General features: G+C 48.2%; 1 protein-coding gene and 1 long non-coding RNA gene across 4 annotated transcripts in view; one reads left to right on the top strand and one right to left on the bottom strand.

The window, feature by feature from the left end:
- Trabd2b (TraB domain containing 2B) overlaps window positions 1-25,129 on the bottom strand; it is a 265,876-nt gene that overhangs the window by 177,332 nt on the left and 63,415 nt on the right. For 2 of the 3 annotated variants that reach the window (XM_076934439.1, XM_076934438.1), the window contains exon 3: window positions 20,851-21,411. In XM_076934439.1, coding sequence (XP_076790554.1) covers window positions 20,851-21,411 — 561 coding nt within the window. Of the gene's footprint in view, window positions 1-20,850; window positions 21,412-23,392; window positions 24,134-25,129 lie in introns of those variants that run through there. The other variant, XM_034502426.2, reaches the window with a different exon arrangement.
- The window catches only part of LOC143442378 (uncharacterized), a 45,175-nt gene continuing 41,989 nt past the window's right edge, over window positions 21,944-25,129 (top strand). The window contains exon 1 of the long non-coding RNA XR_013110505.1: window positions 21,944-22,030. This is a non-coding gene — a long non-coding RNA (uncharacterized LOC143442378). The remainder of the gene's footprint in view (window positions 22,031-25,129) is intronic.

Raw genomic sequence — 25,129 nt, forward strand, 5'->3', positions numbered from 1 at the left:
TTATGATCTACCCCTTGCCTGACACATATTGGTCAGCTTTGGTTAAAATCAGCCCAATGCTCTGACTGAAAGCAGTAGGTATTTGTTATAACCCTTGCATCAGTCGGAGCTGGACTGCATTCAAGTGGGGTGTTCATTGGCCTGAATTTGCCCATGTAGGTTGAACTCAGACCTTCTGTCTGCATTCTGGGACTCAGACTGAAGAAGCAGAAGCAAGTGGTAGCATGAGAGGGTGAGCCCAAATGAGTATGCACATCACATCAAAGGCTCTGCTTGCTTTTTAATGTTTGGCCAAAGCAAGTCATATGGCCAAGGCTAAAGTCAAGAAGCAAGGGAACACATTTCATCTACCAAAGTAATGAAACAAGTCACGTGATCAAACCTTACATCCTTGGAGGCTGGAGGCATGTGTATGTGAATATTTATGAACAATAATGTCATCTAATTCTAGTGGTTTTCAACCATCCTAATGCTGCAACCCTTTAATACAGTTCTTCACATTGTAGTGACTTCCATCCATAAAATGATTCCATTGTTACTTCATAGCTGCAATTTTGCTACTGTTATGAATCATAATGTAAATATCTGATATGTAATACCAAAGGGGTCATGACCCACAGGTTGAGAACCATTGAATTCCAATACACCATTTCAGTAAAAATAAAAGAAGTTGTCAGTCTTGAAAATTGAAAGGCTAGTTTGTATCATGGCTATCATGATGTATCATATCCTATCTGCTGAGGGGCCTGGACACAGGGTACTCCCCAGTTACTTCATTACATGAACTAAGAATCTATGTACAGAAATATGCTAGATCCTAGCCCAAACTACTGAACAATGCAGCTGCAGTGTGTCTGCTCTCCTGATCATACAAATAATCTCTTAATCATATAAGTGTCATTTTTTCCCAGCCCAAGATGGAGAACCAAACAAGCAACATGAGAAAACTCACAGGAAGCTGGCCTGAGTTAAGTCCAGCATTGCCCTAGAAATAATCTATTACCAACTCAAGTTCTTAAGAAATGAGTCTCCATGTAATGCAAGGCCTGTCCAACCAATGAGGAGCTCTACTCTGTACCTCAGAGACCTGTCCAGTCTAAATTCCCAGGTGCCTTACAGATATTGCATCCCAGCAGGGAGAAGAGATGGGCATGCGTTTTTGATGTGTCTGAAACAACTTGACCCAGTGCCACAGGACTCTAGGTGCTCTGGACCAAGACTCCAGAACCTCTACCATCATTTCCCTCACTTTCCTGGAAATAGTCTCAAATGCCGAGGTTCCCACCAAAGCCTTCCCATTCACCCAGAGAGAAAAATGCAGCTAATCAAAGCAATCTGGACTTTTCTTTCCATTCCCACCGCCCAACCCACCCCCACCCCACAGCAAAACCCTCCCTAAGTGGTTAAATGTTATAATAAGGATTTGGCATATTTACCTTGTCAAAGATTATGCTTTTGTGGTATCTTGGGGAGCACACACAGGCCCAAGAGCCAATAGTGAGATGGACTATCAGGAGAGACCAGCGAGTGAAGAAAACAACAGAATCTCAAGTCAATAGCCTCTAATCACACACAGAGCGGGCCAAGCACGCAGCTAACCAGGCCTTTCCGGCAAAAAATAACAGTAATTAAGTAGTTATAAAAAATTATTGTTATTATTAGCAGGATCATTATTATTATAATAAATTAAATACTGGCTAGAGATTCAAATATCTTTCTTCAGGATCTGGTTTCCACCAGTTCCTCTACACACTGGTTGTATCCAGTGATGGATGCCCTCTGCTCACAGAAACCACCGATGCCCAATCTTGAATTGCAGGCCCTCCAGGCACTGGTAAAAATCTATTTTTCAATCATTCACCTGCTCAACAACCAGTTTTTCAGCACTGTTCTGGTTGGAGTATGTATAGCTCATACCCATGTGTTGAAATCCTGCTCCTTGAAGAGATGGTGGTAGGGGGAGTGCCTCTGAGAGGGGATTAGGTCATGAGGGTAAGCCCTTGTGAATGATTAGAGCCCCTTTAAAAGCCCAGAGAGTTAACTAGCTCTGTTCTCTAACACGTGGAGTCATGAGTAGACAGCAGCCTACAATCAGAAAGAGTGCTGATACCTCCATTCTAAATTTCCAGCCTTCAGGATTGTCCTGGTGTGTGGTTTTATGTCACTTTGACACAAGCTAAAGTCCTCTGAGAGGAGGGAACCTCAATTAAGAAAATGTTTCCATGACTGTCCTCTGAGAGGCTCCACCCAGCAGCTGACTGAAACAGATGCAGAGATCCATAGCCAAACATTGGACAGAGCTCAGGGAGGCTTGTGAAAGAATTGAGGTAAGGATTGAGGGAGCCAAAGAGGATAAGGACTATACAGGAAGACCAACAGAGTCAGCTAACCTGGACACTTGGGGGCTCTCAGCGAGTGAACTACCACCAAAGAGCACACAAGGGCTCAACCTCCCCTCCCCTCAACCCCCCTCACACATGTAGTAGATGTGCTCTTGAGTATCAGGCTCCTGAGGCCACAGCCCTCCATAGATTTGTAGCCATCAGTAACGTAAGGGTAACGCCCCAAGTCCCTCCACAGGTAGAGGACATGACCTGTGGTCATGTAGCCTGAAGACAGATCCTCATTTTAATGAGGTACCTAAAGGCCTGGAGGACTTAGACAATAAACTCCCCTTCCCAGCCACTCCTCCCTGCAAAAGGTATTTAATCTCAGGACTGCCCTGAGAAACTGGGATACGGTTTTACTTTCCACCATGACAATAAATGCCTTAAAACCATGAACTGCCTCTTTTCATCAGGATCTGCTGTAGGGAGCAATGGAGCAGGCCTTCGCCTAAAGAGCCGGCCATCTAATCTCCTGCAGAAGGCCTCTCACCGCTCCCAGCCATGGCCTCCAGCAAACCAAGCCAGCCACCCACTGACCAAGCCAAGGAGTATCCCTGCAGGACCCAGCCACAGCCCCTCCTTTCCCTTTCAGCCCTGGGCTAGATCCAGCTCTTGAGCCCCCACTTCGTTCTCAGCCCCTCCGCTGCTCCCAGCAGCACGTGGGTGCACAAGAGCCTGAGAACTAAATGGCCCCCAGCCTCACAGCAGTCCCGGGACCCCCTAGCCAGCTCTGGCTGTCCCCAGGACCTCAGACTGTGCTGGACCCCCTAGCCAGCTCTGGCTGTCCCCAGGACCTCAGAATGTGCTTCCCCACCCCCAGAGTGGTATTCACATCTTCCCTATAGCCCAACATCTGCCCAGTGCAGGCATGGGGTAAGCATAGTCAAAACTCTTGCATCCTGCCTCCCTGAGCTGCCTGAGTCCTGTGGGGGAGGGGATGCTGGACCTCACCTAACCCTACAATAACCCTCATAGAAGCAGGGAGAGGAAAGATGGGATTGGGGGGTCCCAGAGGTGAAACTGGGAAAGAGGATAACATTTGAAATATAAATAAATAAAATATTTAATTAATAATAATAATAATAATAATAATAATAATAATCTCTCATGCTTCAGATCAATGGTTTCCACCATTAGAATAAAAGCCCAATGCCTTTTCCAGTGCTCTGAATGCCTGGTGAGGTCTCATGAATGTCCCCTCTGATCCACATCCTGACACTAACCCTGTGTACATGTGGTTTCATTTCTGTTCTTTTTGTGTTATAAATATGCCTGAGGAACTTAGCCTTCATTATTCATGTCCTAGAACGATTTGGATTGTCATTATTAAACCCTTACTAGGAAGAAAGTTCTACAGACAGGAAGACTTCCTCTGTTCCCATATTATCTCCATCACCCAACATGGTGCCTGGCACACAGTAAGGACTCAGATCACACTTGCTGAAGGAGTGTAACTCTCCTTTTCCTCAGACATGGACTGCTTACAGTAACCTCTTTCCAGAGTGCAGAGTGTGGAAAGATTGGAGAGACTCCTGAGAAACAACCTCACACAGGAGACTGAAGGCAACCTCCATCTCCTGTGTGTACCCTGCTGTATTATGATGACAGCAACAGTTTACCTATGTGGTCTTCCTTCCCCCAGTATGTAATTTCAGTCCAACTGTAAGAAGCATAACATAAGCAGCCTCCAAACCCTACCTGAGAGACAAGCATCAGACCAATATTTAAAACTACCAGTGTCATTTCATATTCTCAAGGAAAGTCCAAGAAAGTATCAGCGCCAACTGGAGAGATGACAGTGATGAGCTGTAGTACCCAAGGCAGGTTGTGGAGTAGAAAAAAGAAAGACATTACGGAAAAATTAAGAAAATGCAAGTGAAGTGTAGCGTTTGGAGAACTGCAGCTTATCAATATTGGCTCACTAATTGTTACAAATGTACCCTATAAATGTAAGATGCTAATGATAGGCAAAGTGGGTGGGAGGAGCACTCCGTGCCACCCTCACAATGACACTACAAATCAAAGCTGTTCTCCAGTCAAAGGTTTATTTCTAAAACACATTTGTTCAGCAAACAAACGTACGGCAATAAACACTGCACCAATATTTTCGTGTGCTTTATGAGAATTTTTTTGAGCAAACAGTCCAGCTCCTGAAGTCTGTTAAACATTGTCTGGGGCAGATCGTTTGCATGATCTCTTTGTTCACAACACACTTGAACCGCAGTAAAGGCTGTCTCAGCCTATCCCCTAACCCAACCACCAGTAGCTAAATGAGAGTTTGGGTCAATGACAGAAACAACAAAGCCTGCCCTCCTTGATGATGAGTCATTGTTTCCTGTGCTCTCAAACCCGTCAGCCCCAAGCATGCTGCCAAAGGCCCACTATGCACCTAAGCCCAGTGGGGCTTTTGCTTCTGTTGTACAGGAACAAATGTAAGACTCTTTGCTGGGGACAAATGATGTAGCACAGACTACAGATAGCACGAATGCTTAAAGAAGCCAGATTGTGGGAGCTGGGGCAGTCAAAGAAGGCTTTCTGTAGGAAGAGCAAGGCTGGGAAACAGGACCTGGAGAGGGAGCATGAGGACACTCTAGAAAGTTCAAAGTTCAGACTGCACAGTAGTCTGGTTAGAGCTATGGAGTCACCCAGATGAGTAGGGAAGGAGGAAGCCCCTAAAATGGGTTCTGGCCATTGAGTCCAGGTCAGACCAGAAAGTGCTTCTTCTTTCTTCCTTTCTGTATGCTGCTTGTGCCCTTGCCCCCTCCTCTACTGACTAGCAAGCCTCCTGGGACAAGCTGTTGTCTGCCTCATCTCAGCCTGTGCCACAGAGCCCTGCACATATCAAGAGCTCAAAGGTAGTGAATGAAGACAAGAGGGGATTGAATAAACAGACTATGATCTAAGATTCTGGGACCTTACTCTTAACTCTGCCAGGCTTGCAGAAACAGCTAGTTACTCTCCCCACCCTGTTTCTGGCTTGTTTTCTTTATTTACCTCCCCAGACTTCTTACTACTCATTTGTGTACTTGTTTCCTGTCTGCCACCTCTCAGTCAGTTGGCAAACATTAGCTGACTACTTGCTCTGTGCATGGTATGTCCTAGGTGCTAAGGATATGACAACAGGGACACATCTCTGTGTTAGTGGAGTTGGTGTGGTAAGAAGTGATATGCAGGTGTAATATGCAGGCTGCCAATGGATGATGGGTACTGTGGGAGAAAAGGGAAGATGGATGATCAAATGACTTGTCGTTTGAAGTGCAGTTATCAAGGGAAATCTGCTTTGAGTACTTGTAGGTATGATATGGAGGTGAGAATGGGGTCACTGGTGCTCACCGACAGTTCCTGGCATTGTGCAGGAAGCACAAAAGAATTAAGGAAGGAGGGTGTTAGAAAGGCTAGCCCATTGTTCTTTCTCATTTCTTTTTCCTTCCTTTCTTCCTCCCTCACTTCTTCCTTCCTTCCTCTTTCTTTCTTTTTTTTTTTTTTTTTTTTTTTGGTTTTTCGAGACAGGGTTTCTCTGTGTAGTCCTGGCTGTCCTGGAACTCACTCTGTAGACCAGGCTGGCCTTGAACTCAGAAATCTGCCTGCCTCTGCCTCCCAAGTGCTGGGATTAAAGGCGTGTGCCACCACGCCCGGCCTTCCTCTTTCTTTTCTAGTGCTGGAGATAAAGCCAGATAAACTTTTGCTATATTGCAAGCACTGGATAAGTTCTAATTCCTTTATTTTAACTAAAATTTCTAGTTTAAGCTAATCCTAAGTCCATATACAGTTAGAAGGAATAATTCCCTTTATCCAGTTTTTCTCAGCGGTGACACCTTACATACTATGGTACAATACCAAAAACAGGAAGTAGACACAGTTATAATCCACTGATATGGGGCAGGTTTCATCAGTTTTGTTGACCTCACTATGCATGTGACTGTGCGAGCCTGGCCCACTCAGTCCTAGGCAGTATTAATAGGTATTTTCTCTTCAATGTCCAAGTTAAGGGGTCATTTGAAGGGTTTAGAGCTACAGAAAAAGCAGGGTGAAGTGACCCTGGGTGGTCAGCCTTCCTGAGCTTCACTTATCCGGGCAGACATCTTGAGAAGGCAGTGTGCTCATCCTCACCTTACATGTGAACACAGTGGAAACTCCTGGAAGTCCCCACGGCTGATGGGTAGAGGAGCCCGCCTCCATTCCTACTGTTATTTCTGGGGGCTCTTTCTGAAGCCAAGAATTTCAGGATGGAAAAGAAAACTGCAAAGGACTTAGTGAACAAGGGGAAAGACAGGTTCTAGAAGACAAGAGTGAGATGAGGCAGGTGTCTCTAAAGATGCTTCTGGGGCTGAGTCAGTATCCATGGGGAACTTAAAGAACATTACAGGGCTCTACAGAGAAATGGTGAAGCGCCAGTTCAGCTGTGACTTAACGCGCAATCTTGGACAAACAGTACCCCTGGACTTCATATTCCTCACATGAAGGCTGGGGGTGACCCGTCCCTCCCCGTTCCACCCACTACTATCATGTCAATGTCTGTATGCTTCACCCCAAATTTTGTATGTTGAAATTAACCTGCAAGATATTGGGAGGTAGGGCCTGGGGATGTGTGTAGTGGTGGGATTAGGGCCTTTATAAGGGATTGAAGAGACCCGAGTTCTCTGTCTTCTACCATGTGAACACACAGTGGAGAGCTGCCATCTGTGAACCAGGAAGCCACTCCTAAGCAGCCATGCCAGATGCTGACACCTTGATCTTTCCAAACTCCAGAACAGACAGAAACACGTTTTCTGTTGTTTCTGAGATAGCCCAGGCCCTTCTGTTAAAGCAGCACAGACAGACTTAACAGACACCCAGAGCTGTACACAACAAAGAAAAGGAGAAGCGGTTCTTTACAAAGCACAAATGCTAGTCCAATTGCCAAAACCAGATAGAAGGAACCCAAGCTGACGGCCCAGCCTGTCTGCAGCCTATGACTAGGATGCCTGGCTGGCTTGCCTGGGATTGAAAACACAGAATTTAGGTCAGCACACATAGAGGCTCTGGCTCTGTTTATAAGAAACAGAGAGTGTGTGTTCCTATTAAACGCCTTTGAATCCCAGTGAGAGTGGGAGACCCAGGGCTGTTTACGGCTTTGGATATTTACTTTTCTCATATACAAATCAGCTTGGGTGCCGTCAGAGCTGACGCCACCTCACACTGTGGCCCTCTGACGTCCTGGCTCCTCCCAATGCCCCACACATGGTTTGAATTTATTGGTTTTAGCAGATTTCATTTATATTGTGTGAGGATCGTGGAATGACCAGCAAACAGAAGCTCTGATCCATGCCCTGGAAAAAAACACAGAAGCACGAGGAAGAAGGCTGTCGGGGAGGGCTGGCAAGATCCCTTCCATGCATGAAACAGCTCCCACTTACAGGATGGGACATCATGGAAACAAGGAAAGGGTGTGATGTCACTGTCTGCATGGCCCCACCGTGGTCAGAGCATGAGAAGGGAAGAAGGCTTTCAGTGGCTAGAGCCATTCACAGCCCAAATGTCTGGTGCTACACTAGAGCATGCCGGTGACTACTGGCCTTCTTGGTATCTAGAGTTGAACGTCTGGTACATCAGTGGTGGTGATGGAGGCAAGGTGGGGAATTGGGGTATTCTGCTTTCTCACCCACACACTCAGGAGATGTGGCTGCTAGTTTTACATAGAACCCCTGAGTATGTGTTTACAGTCGGGCCCTGAGGGAAGTCAAGGTCATTAGATGAGGTTCCTATCTTCAGAGACCTTCAGTCCACTGGAGAAGTCAGAATATAAACACATAACAAACAAATTGCCACTCTCCGAGGCATTCAGAGCCAACTGAGGAGGTGGGTATGCAGGATGGGTGCCCTTTCAGGTTTACCAACCCCATACCACTAAGGGGATTTAGCTAAGGGAAAGCCTGTCCTGGTATAAACCATCAGATATATAACCAGAGTGCTTCTCTGTGTGGATGACAGGCCTTCCTGTAACCCACCTCTGCTCAGGCAGCATTCAAGAAACAGAGCTCCGCTCACTCCTACTGTGAAAAGTGACACTCCCCTCAACCTGCTACTAAGCAAATCCTATGAAGTTCATGAATTGTGTTATCCCTTGCAGCTATGTTAGAAATGATGGTGAGAGAATCAGGCTTTCCCCAAAGGCCCTGTAATAAATAAGCTTAGCTTATTAGACACCAGCCTGCGGGACCATCTAAGGGCAAATGTGACTGAGAGTTCCAGAAGCTGGGATCCCCACCATGGGACAGCAGTTGGCACACCCTAGATCTGAAAGGTCTAGTGACAATGCTTCACAGAACAGAGGCTTTTTCTGGCCAAAGGGTTTGGGAATGTACAGGCAAGCCTGGGTGAGGTGTTCCAGTCTGAAACCCATGAATAAATGAGCCAGTGAACCAGTTATTAACCAGAAGAACTTCTGAACTGTAGAATACATGTAGTGGAGCAGGGTTCCTGACAATGAACCCAAGCCTAAGCCCAAACTTCTTAGCACGATTGACAGAGCTCCACAATACTGCTACGTGTGTCTCTGCATCTGTCTTCCCTTGGCTCCCACTCAGAGTGTTCTCTGTGGTAAGTAATGTCATTCTCAGTCTGGAGGAGCATTCCCACCCTTACCTCACCCCATACCCACAGCTGCTTCTGAGCCTGAAGATTGCCACTGGCCCTTTAGTACAGAGCTTAGTTGGTCTCAGACTAAAGCCCACCCAAGCATTCATGTGGGGATGTTTGCTATGTTTGGTGGAGCATCTGCAAACAAAACTCTCCTGGATAACAAGATGCAGCCTTGTCCCTTTTGGAAGTAGACACAGGGCCCTAGATGACTTGAACCCTGGTCAAGCCCCTGCCATCTGCAGGTAGCACTTAACAGTGACCAACAGGTGGGAAGTAGCATTCCATGCAGTTGACCTCAGTGTGGCAGATCTTACAGAGAGTCACTGTCACAGTCCTGACTGCTATGTCACAGGGCAGCATCCTAGCATCCACATAACAGTTGCTATGGATGCACAGTCTCCATGTCCTCTACACTCTTGCCCTGAGCATAGCTGCCATCCTTTGCCTGTCTGTCACATTCAGCCTCTGCTCTTAGTCCTTAATTCTAGTCCCCTCACCCAGTTCCTGGCAAGCAGACTTCCTCAGGACAGAACTCAGCTGGCTCTTAACCTCTATCACTGCTCATTTGTCTGACTTTAGTCTCAGAAGCACCCCTCCCCACTCTGAGTCACACTCCCTCTCTCCATGAGAAAGGAAGACATAGGCTCCACCACCAGACTTGTATGGCTTCAGTTTCAGACTCTGTTTATTTGATGGGCGACTTCAGTAAAGGAACTATCTCTCAGAGCCTTCTTCATGATCCATGAAGGAGACTCAAATGTACCTGAAACCTGATTTGAGGATGAAGTGAACCAGTGCATAGAAAGGACTCTGGACTGGTCTTCACACCTCTATTGTCACATCGACTCCTCCCTTTTCCACCACCCCCACAGTCATCATGAACCCCCAGCACCTGGGTTGAGTCTGGCACAGCACAATCCCAGGAGTTCTTGCCAAACAAGAGAGAGAGAAAAAAAAAAACATGGATAGATGAAGCATTTTAAAATAACTAATCTGGTCGAGGAGGAAGTATTTCCAGGAACTTCTCTTTAGGAAAAAGAAAGAAAGAAAGAAGAAAGTACACACAGCTGACAGTACAAAGCGCAGAGATCTCTTGTTAATAAAGTCCTCTCAGGCTTTACTCCTGACTCCAGCAACGCTGAGTCGATGCTGTTTATTAACTTGTCTAAGCAATGGAGATAAAGGATGATTAGACAAGAAAGGGATTCCTCCCCCAGAACCCATGACACCGCTGAGCCTATAACCTGAACCTCTTAAAACCTTCTTTCATCCTGTCCCTGTCCTGGGGAACAACTGGAGACCAGGCAATGCCAAGCCAGAATAGATTTGGTCAGATCTTGCATACCACAAATGGTCATGACCACAGGGTGGTCAGACCACATAGTTCCCATCAGGCTGAAAAGCAAACACCCTGTGTGAGCATGGGAGAGCAAGCATGGGGAAAGAGAACTGTCTTTAGTTTAGGATGTGCTTCTGAACCTCAGTACACAGGCTGCCTGACAGAAGCCCAGAGGTTCTAACTAAAACCACCACTAGACCACCACAGTTAATCCTCTCAGCTCTCAGGTATCACTGGGCCCTCTCAGCAACCTCAGTGGGGTGAGCCCCATGCTTTTCACCCAGCCAAAGCAGGGTGCTCCAGTCCAGTTTCTTTATTAAGGCATCAAAACATTTAAGCCTAAATCTAAGTGCCCTCATGTGTACAGAAGTATTTTATTCTCAATTTCCTTAAAATTGGGGAAATAATACCTCTCAGGTCTGTTTCAAGAATTTACCATGATAAGCCTGAGGCCTAACACATAATAGAGAGTATCTCAGAGAAGCTCTCTTGAGAACTGGAGAGACAGGGCAAAGATAAAGCAAGCGGATGGAGGTGGGAAGGATTTCTTGTTCCTGCTTGCTACATTTTCCCATCCTGGCACCTTCTTCCTGGACCATCCTTTCCATTCCCTTTTCTAAGAGCACTTCAAAGCCACCTCCACCAAGAGGCTGGCATTCCTTTCTCACCACCCTCCCAGCAAAACTATTCTGATGGAAGCCAAGAACATAAAATTGCCTCTGAGACCAGCAGCTGGCCTCAGCATGAGGACTCCACTGCGGGGTCAGCTAAACATCCCAGTGAAGAGCAAGCACAGTGACTGAGTGTTGTGGCTGGAGGTGTCCCAAAGTATATCAGTTTATCCAACCCATGACCAACCCACAGCTCTTCAAGCTGCATACAGAGCCTAGTGCTCAAAAGTGCTTGTAGTCTAGTGATGCCACATCTACACAGCTGGAGACTGGGGGACACACCCAGAGTCCTAACACCTGGTCTGAGTGACTGTCAAGCAAATCTAGCATCCTGAGGTTAGTCACCACAAGAGGGGTGTGGAGGATGAAGCAGCAAAAGGGAGGGGACTGGGGGTGGTGTGCTAGCTGTTCTAGGACAGAATAAAAAGCTCTAGAGACCACTTGCAACTGGGACATAAATAGTTGGAAAGGTCATTGACAGGTAGACTTTTGTCACTTCTCAAACTTAAGGCTAACCAGCTCAAAGAAGGAAACCTTATGGGAAATAGGGGTTTTCAAATGAGCCAGATTTCTAATCGGCCTTTCTCCACTCTATCTTTATTATTAAATGGGTCTTTCAAATGACTCAAGGTTCAAATGACACTTAAGGCACATTAAGTCCACAGAGATAATATACAGCAGAAAACCTTAAATACCCTTGATAGGTTGGAAGGAGGAAAGGACTGGATGGGGTTTGTGAGGTGTTGCCCTTTATCAGCACCAGGGATGCTGGGCAGGGCTGTACTCTCCCACCGGGAGGGAGGGAGGGAGGAATCTCAGGGGTGCTTCTTGGCTCCTGGAAGTGTCCTGCTGTGAGAAGTGTGGGGGAGGGGGCTGTTCAGTGCATACTGTGTTCTCAAGCTTGATTTCTGGCTTCTCTCTGACTGAAAAAGGCTGCACCCCACACACATACACAGGCACCCATCAGTGTGGGTGTTCTGCATGCCCATCTCTAGCACATAGCATGCCTATCAGGCACACATAGGAGCTGGAAACACTTCGGGAAAAGAACCGTACACTGACTGGGATTTTAAAAGTGAAAAATCAAATACTATGCTATGGTGCTTTAGACCAGTCAACCCTCAAAGTACCCCATGAGGTTGACAGATGATGAAATTGAGACAAAGACGGGTGTGTAACTTGTTTGGGGTTACTTGTGGTCCTAATAAGTACATGGAATGCTTCCCAATGAAAGGTGCTCCTGAGCTGAATCTGTCCCATGTCGTCTAAGTGACTTTAGGTAGGAATGAATATGGGCTTCTGAGGGTAAAATCTAACCAGGATGCTACTGAAGTGACAGAGAACTGGGGAGCCTTCTGCAAAGAACACAAGTTCCCAGGTAATGGAAAATGGAAAGGAAACTTTCAATGTTTCTTCCTGCCCTTCTTGGCCCAGTGGGTAGGGAAGAGAGGAGCCTAGGAATAAAAAGTGAGGAAGCCTCACTCAGGACACTCAGGATAGAAAGATGTGCGTGCTCACTGACTGCAGAACAGGAGATGCTAGCAAGGTGCTGCTGGCAGGTTCCCCCTGGGTCAGTAAGGAGGAACATAGTCCCAAGTATAGGTGTAGAGTACACACATGCCAAGGCTAAGGCTGTCCTGCAGAGATGGTCCTGGGGCCCAGACATGTATGGGTCTCCTCTAATGACCTCCTGGCTCTCTTTAAAGGTAGCCAGGGATTCAGAGTGGTCCAAATACAACCTATCTATCAGGGCTTTTAAAACATAGTGCTAATAGCCAGCCAGATTGTTGCACCTAAACTTAAACTACTAAACTGTCAGATGATGTTATTCCATAAGCCAGTGACCAAAGACAAGTCTTTCTACGAAGCAGAGCTTGCTTGAAAAGTGCAGGCTTTTAACAAGGACAGCTCATTCAGGTGAGAAGGAGCTAGACAGCCAATAAAAACTGGGAAGGGCCCTCAAGTAGCGGAGAAAGGATAAGATGATGATGTGCGGAGCCATGACCAAGGACTGCAGTGAAGGGAGGAGAGAAAGCTTGTGCTACAGCTCAGTGTCATTGGAGCCTCCGAACCAGAGGGTCACAGAACGACAAAATTAGATGTTTGGATGTGAAAAGACATTGAAGGCAGACGAGTCTGGAGACGCTCTGGCACTTCTAGCATGGTGAGGGGTGTTCTGATCATAAATGCCAAATAAGGAAGAGAAAATGACAACATCTAGGGTAGAGAGTGATGAGCCTAAGAAGGATTCACGGATGCCAGGGACAGTGCTGAGGGCACCGAACACATCTCAGATAGAAAGTCTGAGACACAGAAGCTAGTATAGCCTCACCTTTTAGCCAGTGTAGCCAATACCCAGCCCAGGCTACTCCACAGAGATGGGCTTCTGACCTGGAGCATACCCAGCTCATTTTTGCAATCATTTGTGAGTACATGTTAGACTAGGTTAGAATCAGGAAAGAAAGTCTGCCCAAGTAATAAAGTCAAATATAGAAGTGTTGAAAGAATGTCATAAAATTCCATAAAGAATTCCACAGAGGGAAACACTACATGTGGCATGGCCATAAAAGAAATCTCCGGGCCAAGTCTTCACCAGTTCAGACCTGACAGCATTCTAGGAAGACTTCCTGGAAGAGGTTCAGCTTTGAGCTGAGCCTTAAAAATAAAAAAAATAAAAAAAAAAAAAAAAAATTGGGAGATTCAGAAGCAGAAGAGAAAAGGAGGAAATTCCTGGAGAGGGAGGGGGCTCAGCAGAAGCCACTGTGTTTCCAAGCTTGAGGCAGGATATACTGCATAGATTTAAAAGCCTGCAGATCCTGGAGGCGCAGCCTGGCGAGACGGCTTGGCAGCCATGAAGCAAAGCTGAAGGCTGGGCCACCGGCTGCCTGTGGATTAAGTGGGTGGACAGAGAGCCAGTGATGGGAGATAAAAGGGAGTGAAGTGGGTAATATTTAGAAGCAAATTCAGAGGGGAAAGGAACGTCAGCCGTTGGGCTGGCAGCTGTGGTGCTTGCCAGCATTCTTCAGTTTCCTCCCTAAGAAAGCTGCTTTACCAGGCAACCTCTTTCTGGCTTTGAGAGAAGTCCAAATGGGAACTATTAACAAAGGCACGCGCACAGTTTTATCTCCATCAGAAAGTGCTTTGGCGGTAAGGAAGGAAGGCTTTCTCTCTGGCCACGGAGTGGAGTGGCTTGGGGGTTGGGGGGTGGCGGGGGGAGATCAGACGTGCTTGCAGATGGGGCTTCTTGGAATTCTTGAGAAATGGTCCCTTCCAACTCCAAGATTTTAGAAGTCTGTGTTGATGAGCTGAAAATGCTTCAAAGCTCCGAGGCTAGGATTTCATGACGTGAAGATTCTTCCGGTCCAAAAATGTCTCAGAGCTGAAGGTTCTAAGATTTCACCATTCTTTGGTTTTCTGAGCCTCAGAGTTTGGGCTCCTGGGCAAAGAAGTCCTAAGCCTGGAAGTTTTACTGTGAGTTTATGATTCAAGCTTCATCACCTTCAGCCTTGGAAACTCATTGTCCTTTAATGGAGGTGCCTCAGCTGTCCTGTGTTTCTGCCTTTGTGTCTGCCACCTGACTCTCAGGCCCCCATTCAGACAAGACATAGATATCAAGGTTTGGGTCAATTGGGTCACAGAGATGAGACAGATGGAGCCTTCAGTGTCATTAGGACCTTTTTTGCAAATTGCCACTTGGACCCAGAAGTAATCCATGCGTACCTATGAAGCTGTGTTAACAGAGGGACAGCCTCCCAACGTGACAGTTCCAGAACAGTTCCTGGTCACAGGGCTGTGAGTGGGAGGCACAGCGGGGGTGTTTTGCAGGCCTGGTTCTAGAGCTACAATAAGCCACCTGAGAGCAGACTGTGCTGAATCTACCCCCTGACTAAGAATGTCAGAGACAAGACAGTGTGCCCTGAGGTCCACCCTGAGTGTCCAGCTTCCATGGCCCGTGTTTATTTCCTCCACCCAAAGGTGAGCACTCAGGTCTCATGGAAAGCAAGCTGAGGGGCCCACCAATGTGGACTGGAGGGCTGCCTGCCACAGAAGCTCAGAGAGAGCCCCAGCCCTCAGGAATAGGCATTATTGGAGAATCTGGGGGTTAGTAACTGGTTCTGAAAGCATTGAAGACGTGACAGAAAGCAGAAAAGAGCAGGGTCTCATTATGAAGGAGGAAGAACCAGGACATAGGAACCACTAATATTGTGGGGTTGAGTTTCTACCATAAAGTAGGACTAGTAACACCCACCTCTCAGGGTACAAAAACAATGTGCATCTCAGGTCATGAGTTCTCAGCAGGTGAAAATCTATGCCATTCATTTCCAGGACTCTAGCCCAGATCCTTCACTGCACTGCGCTGCACTGCACTGTGGCTGCTCTAGTTAATGAGTAAAAAAAGTGAAGAAAGTGGTGAACGTTAATGAAGAAGAGAATCAAGCCTGGGCAGGGGTCAAGCAGACTATGCTACAACAGGTTAAGAGGCTCTCTCTGTTCTGCAGACTTGCAGCAGAATCCCCTACCCCCACCCTTAGGAACCAACAAGCTTCCTAAAAGGTAGGTGTTGGCCATGGTCAGCCAAGGATAAGCCTGCCAAAGATGGATAAATCAAGCTTAAAGTTGTGGTGTAGGTTGACTCAGTGACTCTAAGGTATGGAGCCAGACATGAGAATTACAGAAGCCAGAACAGAGTTGGTGCTGGAAAGTGCCTAGCTCAATAAAGTGGTGGGAACAAAAGAGATAGCAGGTTCATGGAGGAAAAATGACTAGTCTGAAATCATTGGCAAGGTAGAAATGGGGTGCTAGCTTTGAATCAGAACTTCCTATGCTGTATGTATTGAATGTCTGTGTCTCTCCAGAAATTCATATGCTTACACCTAACCCCTGGAGTGGTGATACTGATAAGAGATTGGCTCATGATGACAGAGCCTTGTGAATTACTGACCTAATAACGGCCTGAGGAAAGTCACCACTCTCTCTTGTCCCTTGTCACTATGTAGTCCCACCTATGAAGCACGAGCCTTCATCACATACTGAGTCTTCTGGTACCTTGATCTTTGACCTCAAAGCTTCTAGAATCATGAACAATGTTTATAAATAACTTAGTATAGCATGTTTTGTTGTAGTATCTCATAGGGACCAGAACAGCCCACTTGATGATTTTGCTATTTTGTGTCCCTACAGGAAGCACTGAAGCTGTTGAAGTTTACAAAAGGGGGTCCGTTGCTGTGGTTTATGTCACCTGTCTTCACACATTCATTTTCTCACCCATGTTGGGTTATAGAAGAGGATAAAACATGCATATCATAGTTGATGGCCATCAGTCATCATTCATTGTGAAAATATTTAGAATGCACTTTCTAAACCAGACACATATACAGAAGCTCTGAGTACAGGTGAACGCAAAAGACCATTAAGTATTCAACTGTACAGGTTTATTAGGGGGCTATCTTCACAGTAGTCTCGTGGGAAGCTGGAGACGAACTTCTGTGAGATTGGTACCCAGAACATCTTTGGGAACTCCTATATTGGAATATGTTAAGATTTAATTTTTAAGCCATAGGGAAAAAGCTTTAGTACTTTTAAATTGTTTTTTTCTTTTTGTATTTTATATTTTTACTTTATCAATAATGATATACCACATATATATCTATACATGCATATATATACACACATGCATATATATTCACCAGATAATATCATGAACTATGAAAAAAAAAACAAAATCAATTCACCTTGTAGATTAAAGAGTGTAGGTTTTAGCAATGGATGTTCTTGATCTCCTGATCCTGTCTATGTAACCAAAGCCAATGACTCAAAATTTTCAAGTCTAAGATTATTGTCTTTACAGTAGATATGTCAATAAAGCTTTTAGCACTTCCCTGGGGACTGGAGTTAATATCCTTTGAGGTCCAATGTTGCACCCAGCACAGAGACGGAGGGCAGCAATTGATTCTGTGATTTCTAACTCGCTGAGGAAGAGACTGAAGAATTTCAGAAATATTTTGAGCACTTTCAGCAGGCAGGCTCCACTAAGGCTCTCAGACACTGGATAGCGCCAGGGCATTATGGTAAAACCCAGCAGTGGACAGAGAAGCATGACCCTTTTTCTCTTACCAAACCTAGAAAGACCACCTAACTCATAGTGTTCTCAGTCAGTGCCTCTACCATATAGTGTGAGTGGAGAAGAAGGACTGAGAGTCCCACTGTGGTTCTCAACCTCCCTGATGCTGCGACCCTTTAATACAGTTTCTCGTGTTGTGGTGACCACCCCTCCCCACCATAAAATCATTTTTGGTGCTACTTCATAACTGCAATTTTGCTACTGTTATGAATCTTAATTAAAACTTTTTGGAGATACAGATTTGCCAAAGGGTTCACCACTCATAGGTTGAGAACCACTGCCCCAGAGAGAGTTGTGGCAACCAGTATCAGTCTCTGGAAAAAGCAAGCAAAGCTGATAAGGATCTCCAGGTCCTAAGACTGTCATAAGATCTGTCCTGAAGGCTTACCATCCCAGGTGCTTGCCACATCATATTTTCTGTAGTACTAAAGACTGAATTTAGTGTCTAGTGCTTTACATCTAGTAAGTACCTGTCAGTGAGCTATATGTCCCTGTCTTTTTACTTTGCATTTTGAGACAATGTTTCTAAGTTGCCTGGCTATACACTTACTCTGCAGCCCAGGTAGGCTTGAACTTGTGATCTCCTGCCTCAGCCTCCTGGACACCTGCAGTATGGGGCTGTGGTCTCCCTCACCCTTTACACAATCCAGTTTCATGTCGTCTAACAATGGTTGGACAGTGGATATGGCTGCTGAAGAAGGGCCCGCCACTTCTCATGTAGCTCTCTTTCCCTCTGCCCTGGAGCCCACTAAGACTCCCTGCCAGGAACAGAAACCACATATAGGAAGTTCTTCAGTCATTTAGAGTCTCACAGACTGGCTCTGTTCCTTATTAGCCATGTGGCCTTGGGCAAGTCATTCAACCATACTTGGTGCCCACCTTAGAAAGCCAAAGGGTTACAAGGAGAATGCAACGAAATGGAAATGCACATGGAGCTTCCTGCTGGGTGCCTGGCACGTGCAACTGATTAGAATAGGTCCTATGGAATGTCAGGGCTGGAAGGGGCATGAAAGATGACCTAATCCTGGTGTCTGATTTCACAGGCAGGGTGAACTGAGCCCAAGGAGAGGAACTGACTTGCCCAAGGTCACATGGTAAAATCTTAGTGATACTGAATCTAGCACCTTGAGTTTATTTTTGAAATCAAAGGTCAAAACCTGCAGTAGACCTGCTCGTTCTTCCTGCAAGCTAAGCAGTTACCAGCTTCTCAAGCTTCCCCTGTCCTCCTGTCCCGTATTCCAATTGAAACTTTGTTCTCTACTCAGTAAGCAAAATACATATTTCTACACACACACACACACACACACACACACACATGTATATTTAAAACTAAAGTCTCAGCTTTAGCATAAAAGCTGTCTTTTAAGCATTTTCCTTCTCTTCTTGCTCTCTGCCCACCCCCGATTTTGCAATAACAGTGATGCTTCGAGGAAAGAAAAAATAAAAATCTGATGCACATAACAGATATTTCAGTCCAATAACGCATCACAGATGTTCCTATCAAACTGTGCACGCATACAATTTTACTGAGAAGGCAGTTGCATTTCTGACTTTCAGGTTGGAGATCCCTATACTGACCCCATCTGCCCAGGTTCTGTTTTCCCACTCTTTCCAGTTCGCCCACGGCTGCCCAAGAGCATGAAGGAGGGGTTTCATCACCTCCCTCCAAGATGATATGAGGACAAATTGGTGCCGTCAGCCTCTCGGGCAGGTGGTGAAGGGTGTGCAGATTAGGAAAGGAGTGGACTCCTGTTTTCTTTTGCCTGAGACTTGTTTGTTACAGCCCTTTCAAGAAGCTGGACCCAAGAACAATTTGAAGAGCGGGCCCAGGCTGGTGGTAGGGTGGGAGTGTTTTTGCAACAGAAACTGGAGTCTGTTTGATCTTCAAACATGGGCTTTGGAGACTGTCAGCAGGCTCCTTGCTGGCCGATGAACGGCTCTCAGTAACTTTTCCTAAAACATAAGCTCACACACTTCGCAGCAAATGTTTTCAACCCACCAGAGCCGTCATTTGGTTGAACAGCAGTGTTTCCAGACTCCCGAAGAAAGATAGTTTTGTTGTTTTAAGAGAGACAGATTAAAGCCAGGGCTGTTTAACCAGAGAGCTCCAGTGCTTCCTTCAGCCCTTGTCAGGTTCCCCTGTGGTTGGTACAAAGAGAGTGATAGTGGATCCCTCACCTCCCAAACCTAAAATAGATATCTATGGGGGCCAGACGAGAGCACTATGGGAAGAGAGGCCTCCCACAAAACTGCCTCCAAAATGAGAAGGGCGGTGAGTGCTGGGGCCCCTCTGCCCAGATAATATCAGCTCACGAGGCTGGCAAGGGGAAAGTCACTTCAGAAGCAAAGTGCCGCTCTGTTCAGAGGGCTAGGCGCTGGGGCAGAGAATACACAGGATTTTCCCCGTGGAGATGGAGGCAGGCATAGTCAGAACCCTGCGGGGCGTGACTAACTGCCCCAATATTCCTGCCACCGGGCCCTCTGGGTAAGGACTCCACAATTATGGGCGAGCCAGCAGGAGAACTCACAAACCAGCCTTTCATTTGGCCGGCAAATCAATCTGGCTTCTTACCTCCCTGGGGACAATATTGCATTTCCCCTGGAAAAACAAAGGCCAGATATCTCGGAAGGGGGATCAGCTTCAACAGCAGTTCCCTGGTGACACACTTGCAACATCTCTGGAGCAATTGGGTCTGATTCCAGGGATAGAGTCTGGGGTCCAGTCTTTTTATGAGACTATCTCCTTAATGATGAGCACACATGTCTTGAGACACTTCACTTAGAGCATCAACCCAGACCCTGTACTGGAGCCTCTTTGTACGAGTCACAAGTCCGGGAGCTTCCATCATGGGTTGACAGCTCTCTGTTCTCTAGGCACAGATGTGAACTTATTGTTCCCAGGGCCTCAGAGTTGAGTTTGGGACTAGTGAGTTTCGAATGACCTCTGTCCATGGAGACAGGCTTTTAATGACATTTTGCTGAATCAGGTCTCTGACAGCCAGAGACTTTAAACCTCTTAAGCCCCTCCTTTCTTACTCCCTAGGTTCAGAAATCAGAACTGCCAAACTTCAGCAAACACATTTCTTTGCAATTATTACCCACAAACTCTCCTTGCTGACTGGAAGTTCCCCCAGTCTTAGAGAGGCAACTCCGGAGTCACAGAGATTAGCAAAGGTCCAGGGTATCACGAAGAACTTAGTGTTAATCAGCAAAGCAGTGCTGGCAGAGGCAAAGTCCACAAAACCTTCCCTGACAGCACAGCCTAGGCTCCACGCCTTCCACCTCTGCGCTGTTTCTATAAACACACCCACAGGTAGTATCCAAACAGCCTCTGGACAGCCTGGTGCGCCAAAGCCCCCAGGGCCTGGGGAAGACTGCTGCAAATGGGCAACTCCCTCCTTCTGTTTTGAATCACTCTGATGCGCCCAGGGAAATTCTTTCTGCTCAGGCAAGCACAGCAGGTGGAGAGTGGATATCCCCAACAGGGAACCACTGAAATGGAAAGAAACACCCAAACTCTGGCACGTAGTAGTTTCCCCTGACCCCAGTAGAGCAGCCCAGAGCTGTTCAGAACCAGAGAGATGCTTTTGCTTGGGGTGGGGGCAGGAAGAATGGGTCCTGGCTCTGGCTGTCTGTTGGAGCATGACAAAAATCAGAGCCTAGGACCAAGACACTGGGGATAGCTAGTTAGACTGGCAAGTGGGTTCCTACCTGGGAGAAGTTGAGCCCATTGAGAGGATGACACTGCTCCTCAACCCGCTCCACAGCCCCAGTGCTCTTCTTCATCTTCTCTGCCTGCTGGGCCAGGTAGAGGTCCAGCACAGGCACACCTCGGGAGCGCACATCTGTCTCCGTGAGGGAGTTCACCATCAGCATCACCCACACGGGCCTCTTGCGCTCCCAGTTACCAGCAATGGCATTGAACAGGTAGTCAGCATACAACCCCTTGCCTCGCTGTGCTGGTGTCATCCACAAGGGCATCATCAGCTTCACATAGTCCAGGTGGCGCTTCAGGCGCCAGTAGAGCTCCCTTGGCAGCACATCTTGCAGGTTCTCCCCGTGGGGCAGCAGCTGGCAACTGGCCAGGGCTGAGATGGTATAGGGATCTGTCAGATCCAGCTCAAAGTAGACACGAGTGCTGGCCTGGAAGGCTGCCTTGGAATTATCAGGGATGAAGTCCCAGACTCGGGTATAGGGAACATGGATGGTGCCAAACAAGTAGGCTGGAGGATGGCGCCTAATAGTCCACAGGAAGGAGTTCAGGTCTCTCTGCTGCAAGGAGAGAGAAGAGGAGAGGCAGATCAGTAAGGCCAAAGGCAGCAGAGCAGAGCCAGGGTTGGCACTGAGAGATGGCAGGGGCAGATGGGGCCAGAAGGCAGAGGCCCTCTGGCAAGGGCTTTCCAAGCTAAAAGTTCCACATTCAAATGCTGGCTTTGTCCTTTCTTAGTTGAATAATTTGCAGTACATCATTTTACTTCCCACAGACTCAGTTTCCTCTTCTGCAAAATGGGGGTGAGAAGGGGAGTTATTGGTAGGAGTGAAAAACAGAACATATATATCTGAAGCCCTCAGAGTGGTGCCAGGCACGGAGGAAGTGGGCAGCGAAAGGAGGCTGTCTTTCTGACTAGCTTTCACTGTGAAAGCCAAGGGCTGCCACACCACCTGAGAACATTCATGCTTGGCCAAGGCAAACCTTCACCAGGGTGTTTCATGTGGAGGGTGGGGAGAGGGAGGGAGAGGGACCAAGAGTCCTGCTCTGGCAAGAAAAGAGGAAGTCATATAACTTTTAAATACAGCCATTAGAAGACACACGCCAAGAGCACTCTGAAAGCAGAACACCCATTAAAAATAGCACACCTATTTCAGCAGCTACTTCCCGTTCATCAAGTGGGTAAGGTTTTCTTCTTGGAGGGCAAGTCATGGGTGTTAGCTACTTTGCCCCACTCGCTGAGACCATAGGTGAGAAAATGTTTTAAAATCTTGCAAAGCCAAATTAAGTCTCAGTAGCTGGTTTGGGAGGAGAAGATTTCATAGAATTAACCCCAAGAAATGTACGTATTCTGGGTGCTTTTCTAAACTTCCTCACCAAAAAGGTGTACCTGGCTCTCCATTTCCAAGTCTATCTTTTCTGTGACCTAGACACACAGTAGGGTTGTGAACATTTAGTAGGGCCCCAAATACCAGGGCTGTTTTTCCCAGTAACAATTAGGATTTGGAAAGAAACAGGAGTAGGGGACTATCTCCCAAGCGAAGCTAGTTTTCATCTAGAAAAGTCCCTGGAGTGACCACCGACCACTTACGAACTTTAGGTCAACTCAACATATTCCTACCTGATTCTGGCACAAATAAAAGTATCACTGTGGGTGGTAGAAACAGAACCATACTTTACCAATAAACCTTGTAAATTTGAATGTACAATAGACAGTGCCTACCAGCTATCCAGCTGGTTTCTTGCACAGGCAGACTGCTAGTTGTGCACCTTGCCCAAGGCCAACCTATGCCCTGTTAATAGAGTAACTCGGGAAGATCCCGCAACAGTGTTCTGATCTCCTGGCCTCCAGTTCAAGACGATTGCCAATGCATTAATCTATACTTGAAGAGAAGGACATTGCAGGGAAAATCAAGAAAGTTGGGAGAAGCAATAATTACTTGTTCTCCTCAGGAAAATATTAGACAAGCAAATTCATTCTGTCATTTCCGTTTCTCTCCTCTGGTCTCTTACCCCTTTTCAGGAAGCAGGGGCAATTGGGACAATAGGTAGGGTCTGGGGTACAGAGGGAGAGGAGTGAGAATGAGCACAGGGAGATTCAGCCTTAGGTCAGAAAAAGGGGCAAGGGGAGGGAGGGAAGCCTGGCCTGGGGAACTGTGTGACTGAAACAGCAAAAAGGTTGGAAGCCAGGGTGTAGAAAAAGGGCACTAGGTGTTGGGAAGATGAAGTCAGAAGGCAGAAAGAGACCAAAGGGTAAAGGTATGATAAAAGACAGGAGAGTCAGAAGCGGGCACAGAGAGGAGAACCATCCAAGACCAAAAGTCTAGGGGAAACTGTCCGCGAGTGGAGAAGGAACCATCTGGGCTGGGCTAGGCTCAGAGTTGGAGCCCAGGAGGACAGATGCTAGGGAAGGGAACCCGGGCTGTGCCCAGAGGGCGGAGGTGGGGCGAGTGGGCTGAATGGAGAAGGCTGGTCCCAAACCCTGGCCCCTCAGGCAGGAGTGTCCAGGCAGGCGGGAGAGTGGCGGGGCTGGCGCTCTCTCACCGATCCGGGCGGCCGGCACTGTCCTCCGTCGGGGGGTTGCGGGCGGGCGCGGGCGGTGGCAAGGAGGGCGGCTAGCAGCGGCCCCGCCAGGGCGGCGTGCATCCTGCTGGGGCCCGCGGGACGCGGGGGACCCTCTTGGGCAGCGCCCCCTCAGCAGGGCGGGGAGCCCCCAGCTGGGCACCGAGGATCTTCTGGAGCACAGGGCTCCAGGCGCGAGATGCTGGGAGCCCGCTGGGGCGTGGCTGGATGTCCCTGTCGGACCTGGGGGTCCCTCTGGGGCGGGGCTCCGTCTGTTGGAAGAGGGGGATCCTCTGGGGCGGGGCCCCCTCACCAGGGCGCGCAGCCGGGTTGGCCGAGCCCGTGAATTCTGCGAGCGCGCAGGGGTCCTAGAGCGCGTGGGGGTCCCGGAGCCGCGTCAGGGTCCAGGGGTACGCGGGGCTCCTGGGGCAGTCCTGAGATTCCAGGGTGAGCGGGGTAACTCGGGTTATGCTGGGCACCCGGGGCGCGCAAGGGTCCCAGGGGTGCGCGGCGCTCCAGGGGGCGCGCAGTGGGACAAGTGCGGCAGAGGGCGCGGCGGGGCGGGGGTCGGCTCTAAGGTGCCGGGCTGCCCCCGAGCCGGGCTCAGAGGGGCGGCGGGCGGCCGCGCGGCCGCTGCCCGGGCTCCGCCATGCTGCTCCGCGGCCGGGAGGGAGGGAGAGAGGAGGGCGGGAGAGCCGCGCGGAGCCGGGCCGGGCGGGGGGCTGGGGCCGCCGGGCGGGGGAGGGGAGGACCCGGCGCGGGGGGCGGGGGGCCGGGGCCGCGGCGGGCCGGGCCGGGCCGGGCCACAGGGAGTCGGAGCGAGCTCGGCGCCCGGGCGCGGCGAGGCGGGGTCTGCCGGGCATGGCAGGCGCTCGCTGGCTCCGCGCTCGCTCTCTCGCTCGTTCCCTCGCACGCGCGCGGAGGGAGGCGAAGCCCGCAACAGCCACTTCCCAACTTTCCAAACTTCCCAGCGCAACTTTTTCCTCTCCTCCCCTGCCTGCGCCTCCTCCCTCCTCCCTCTCCTTTCCTCTCTCCAGCTCTTCGCCGGGACGTAGGTCCTGAGCGCCACCGCCAGAGGGCGTCTGGCTCAGTGGACCTCGGGCTAAGGTGGAAGTCCAGTGGTCAGGCTGAGACAAATTTGGGGCCATGGGACAGTTTCTCAGAGCACATCTGCGAAGCCTGGCGAGAGTAAGCAGTCAGCAGGACAGGATATGGATAGACACTTCGAGGTCTATTGGAGAATGAGATGGTCACTGAAGATCCAGGGAAGGTGGTATTTACTTACGTTTGTTTTGTCATGCTACTGTGCCTAACACTGGCATATGTGTTCCTAAGCACTCTGCAAAGACTCACTACATTAAAATAGAACATGTCTAAAGAACATAAAATGATAACCATCAGAATTTCTTGGAAGCTCCATTCAGCCAGTCATTCTTTTGTCTGTTTCTCTGGATGTACATACACATACACCGCTGTTGTTAAACAAGATTGGCTAAGTACTCTATCCTGGGATTGGAAGTTAAAGATAAATTGCGTGATATTATCAGAAGTCTATAGCTGACAGACAAGATGAGATATGCAAATAGACAATTAAATTACAATCATAGCAGAAGGCCAAGGAAAGGCAGGCAGAGGAAAGGCTCCTAAGGCAGTCTCAGTGGACCTTGGGCTAAGAGATGGAAGTTCAATGGTCAGGCTGAGACAAATGTGGGGACATGG

This window comes from Arvicanthis niloticus, chromosome 5 (genome assembly GCF_011762505.2).
Source record: "Arvicanthis niloticus isolate mArvNil1 chromosome 5, mArvNil1.pat.X, whole genome shotgun sequence".
Taxonomy (NCBI): Eukaryota; Metazoa; Chordata; class Mammalia; order Rodentia; family Muridae; genus Arvicanthis; species Arvicanthis niloticus.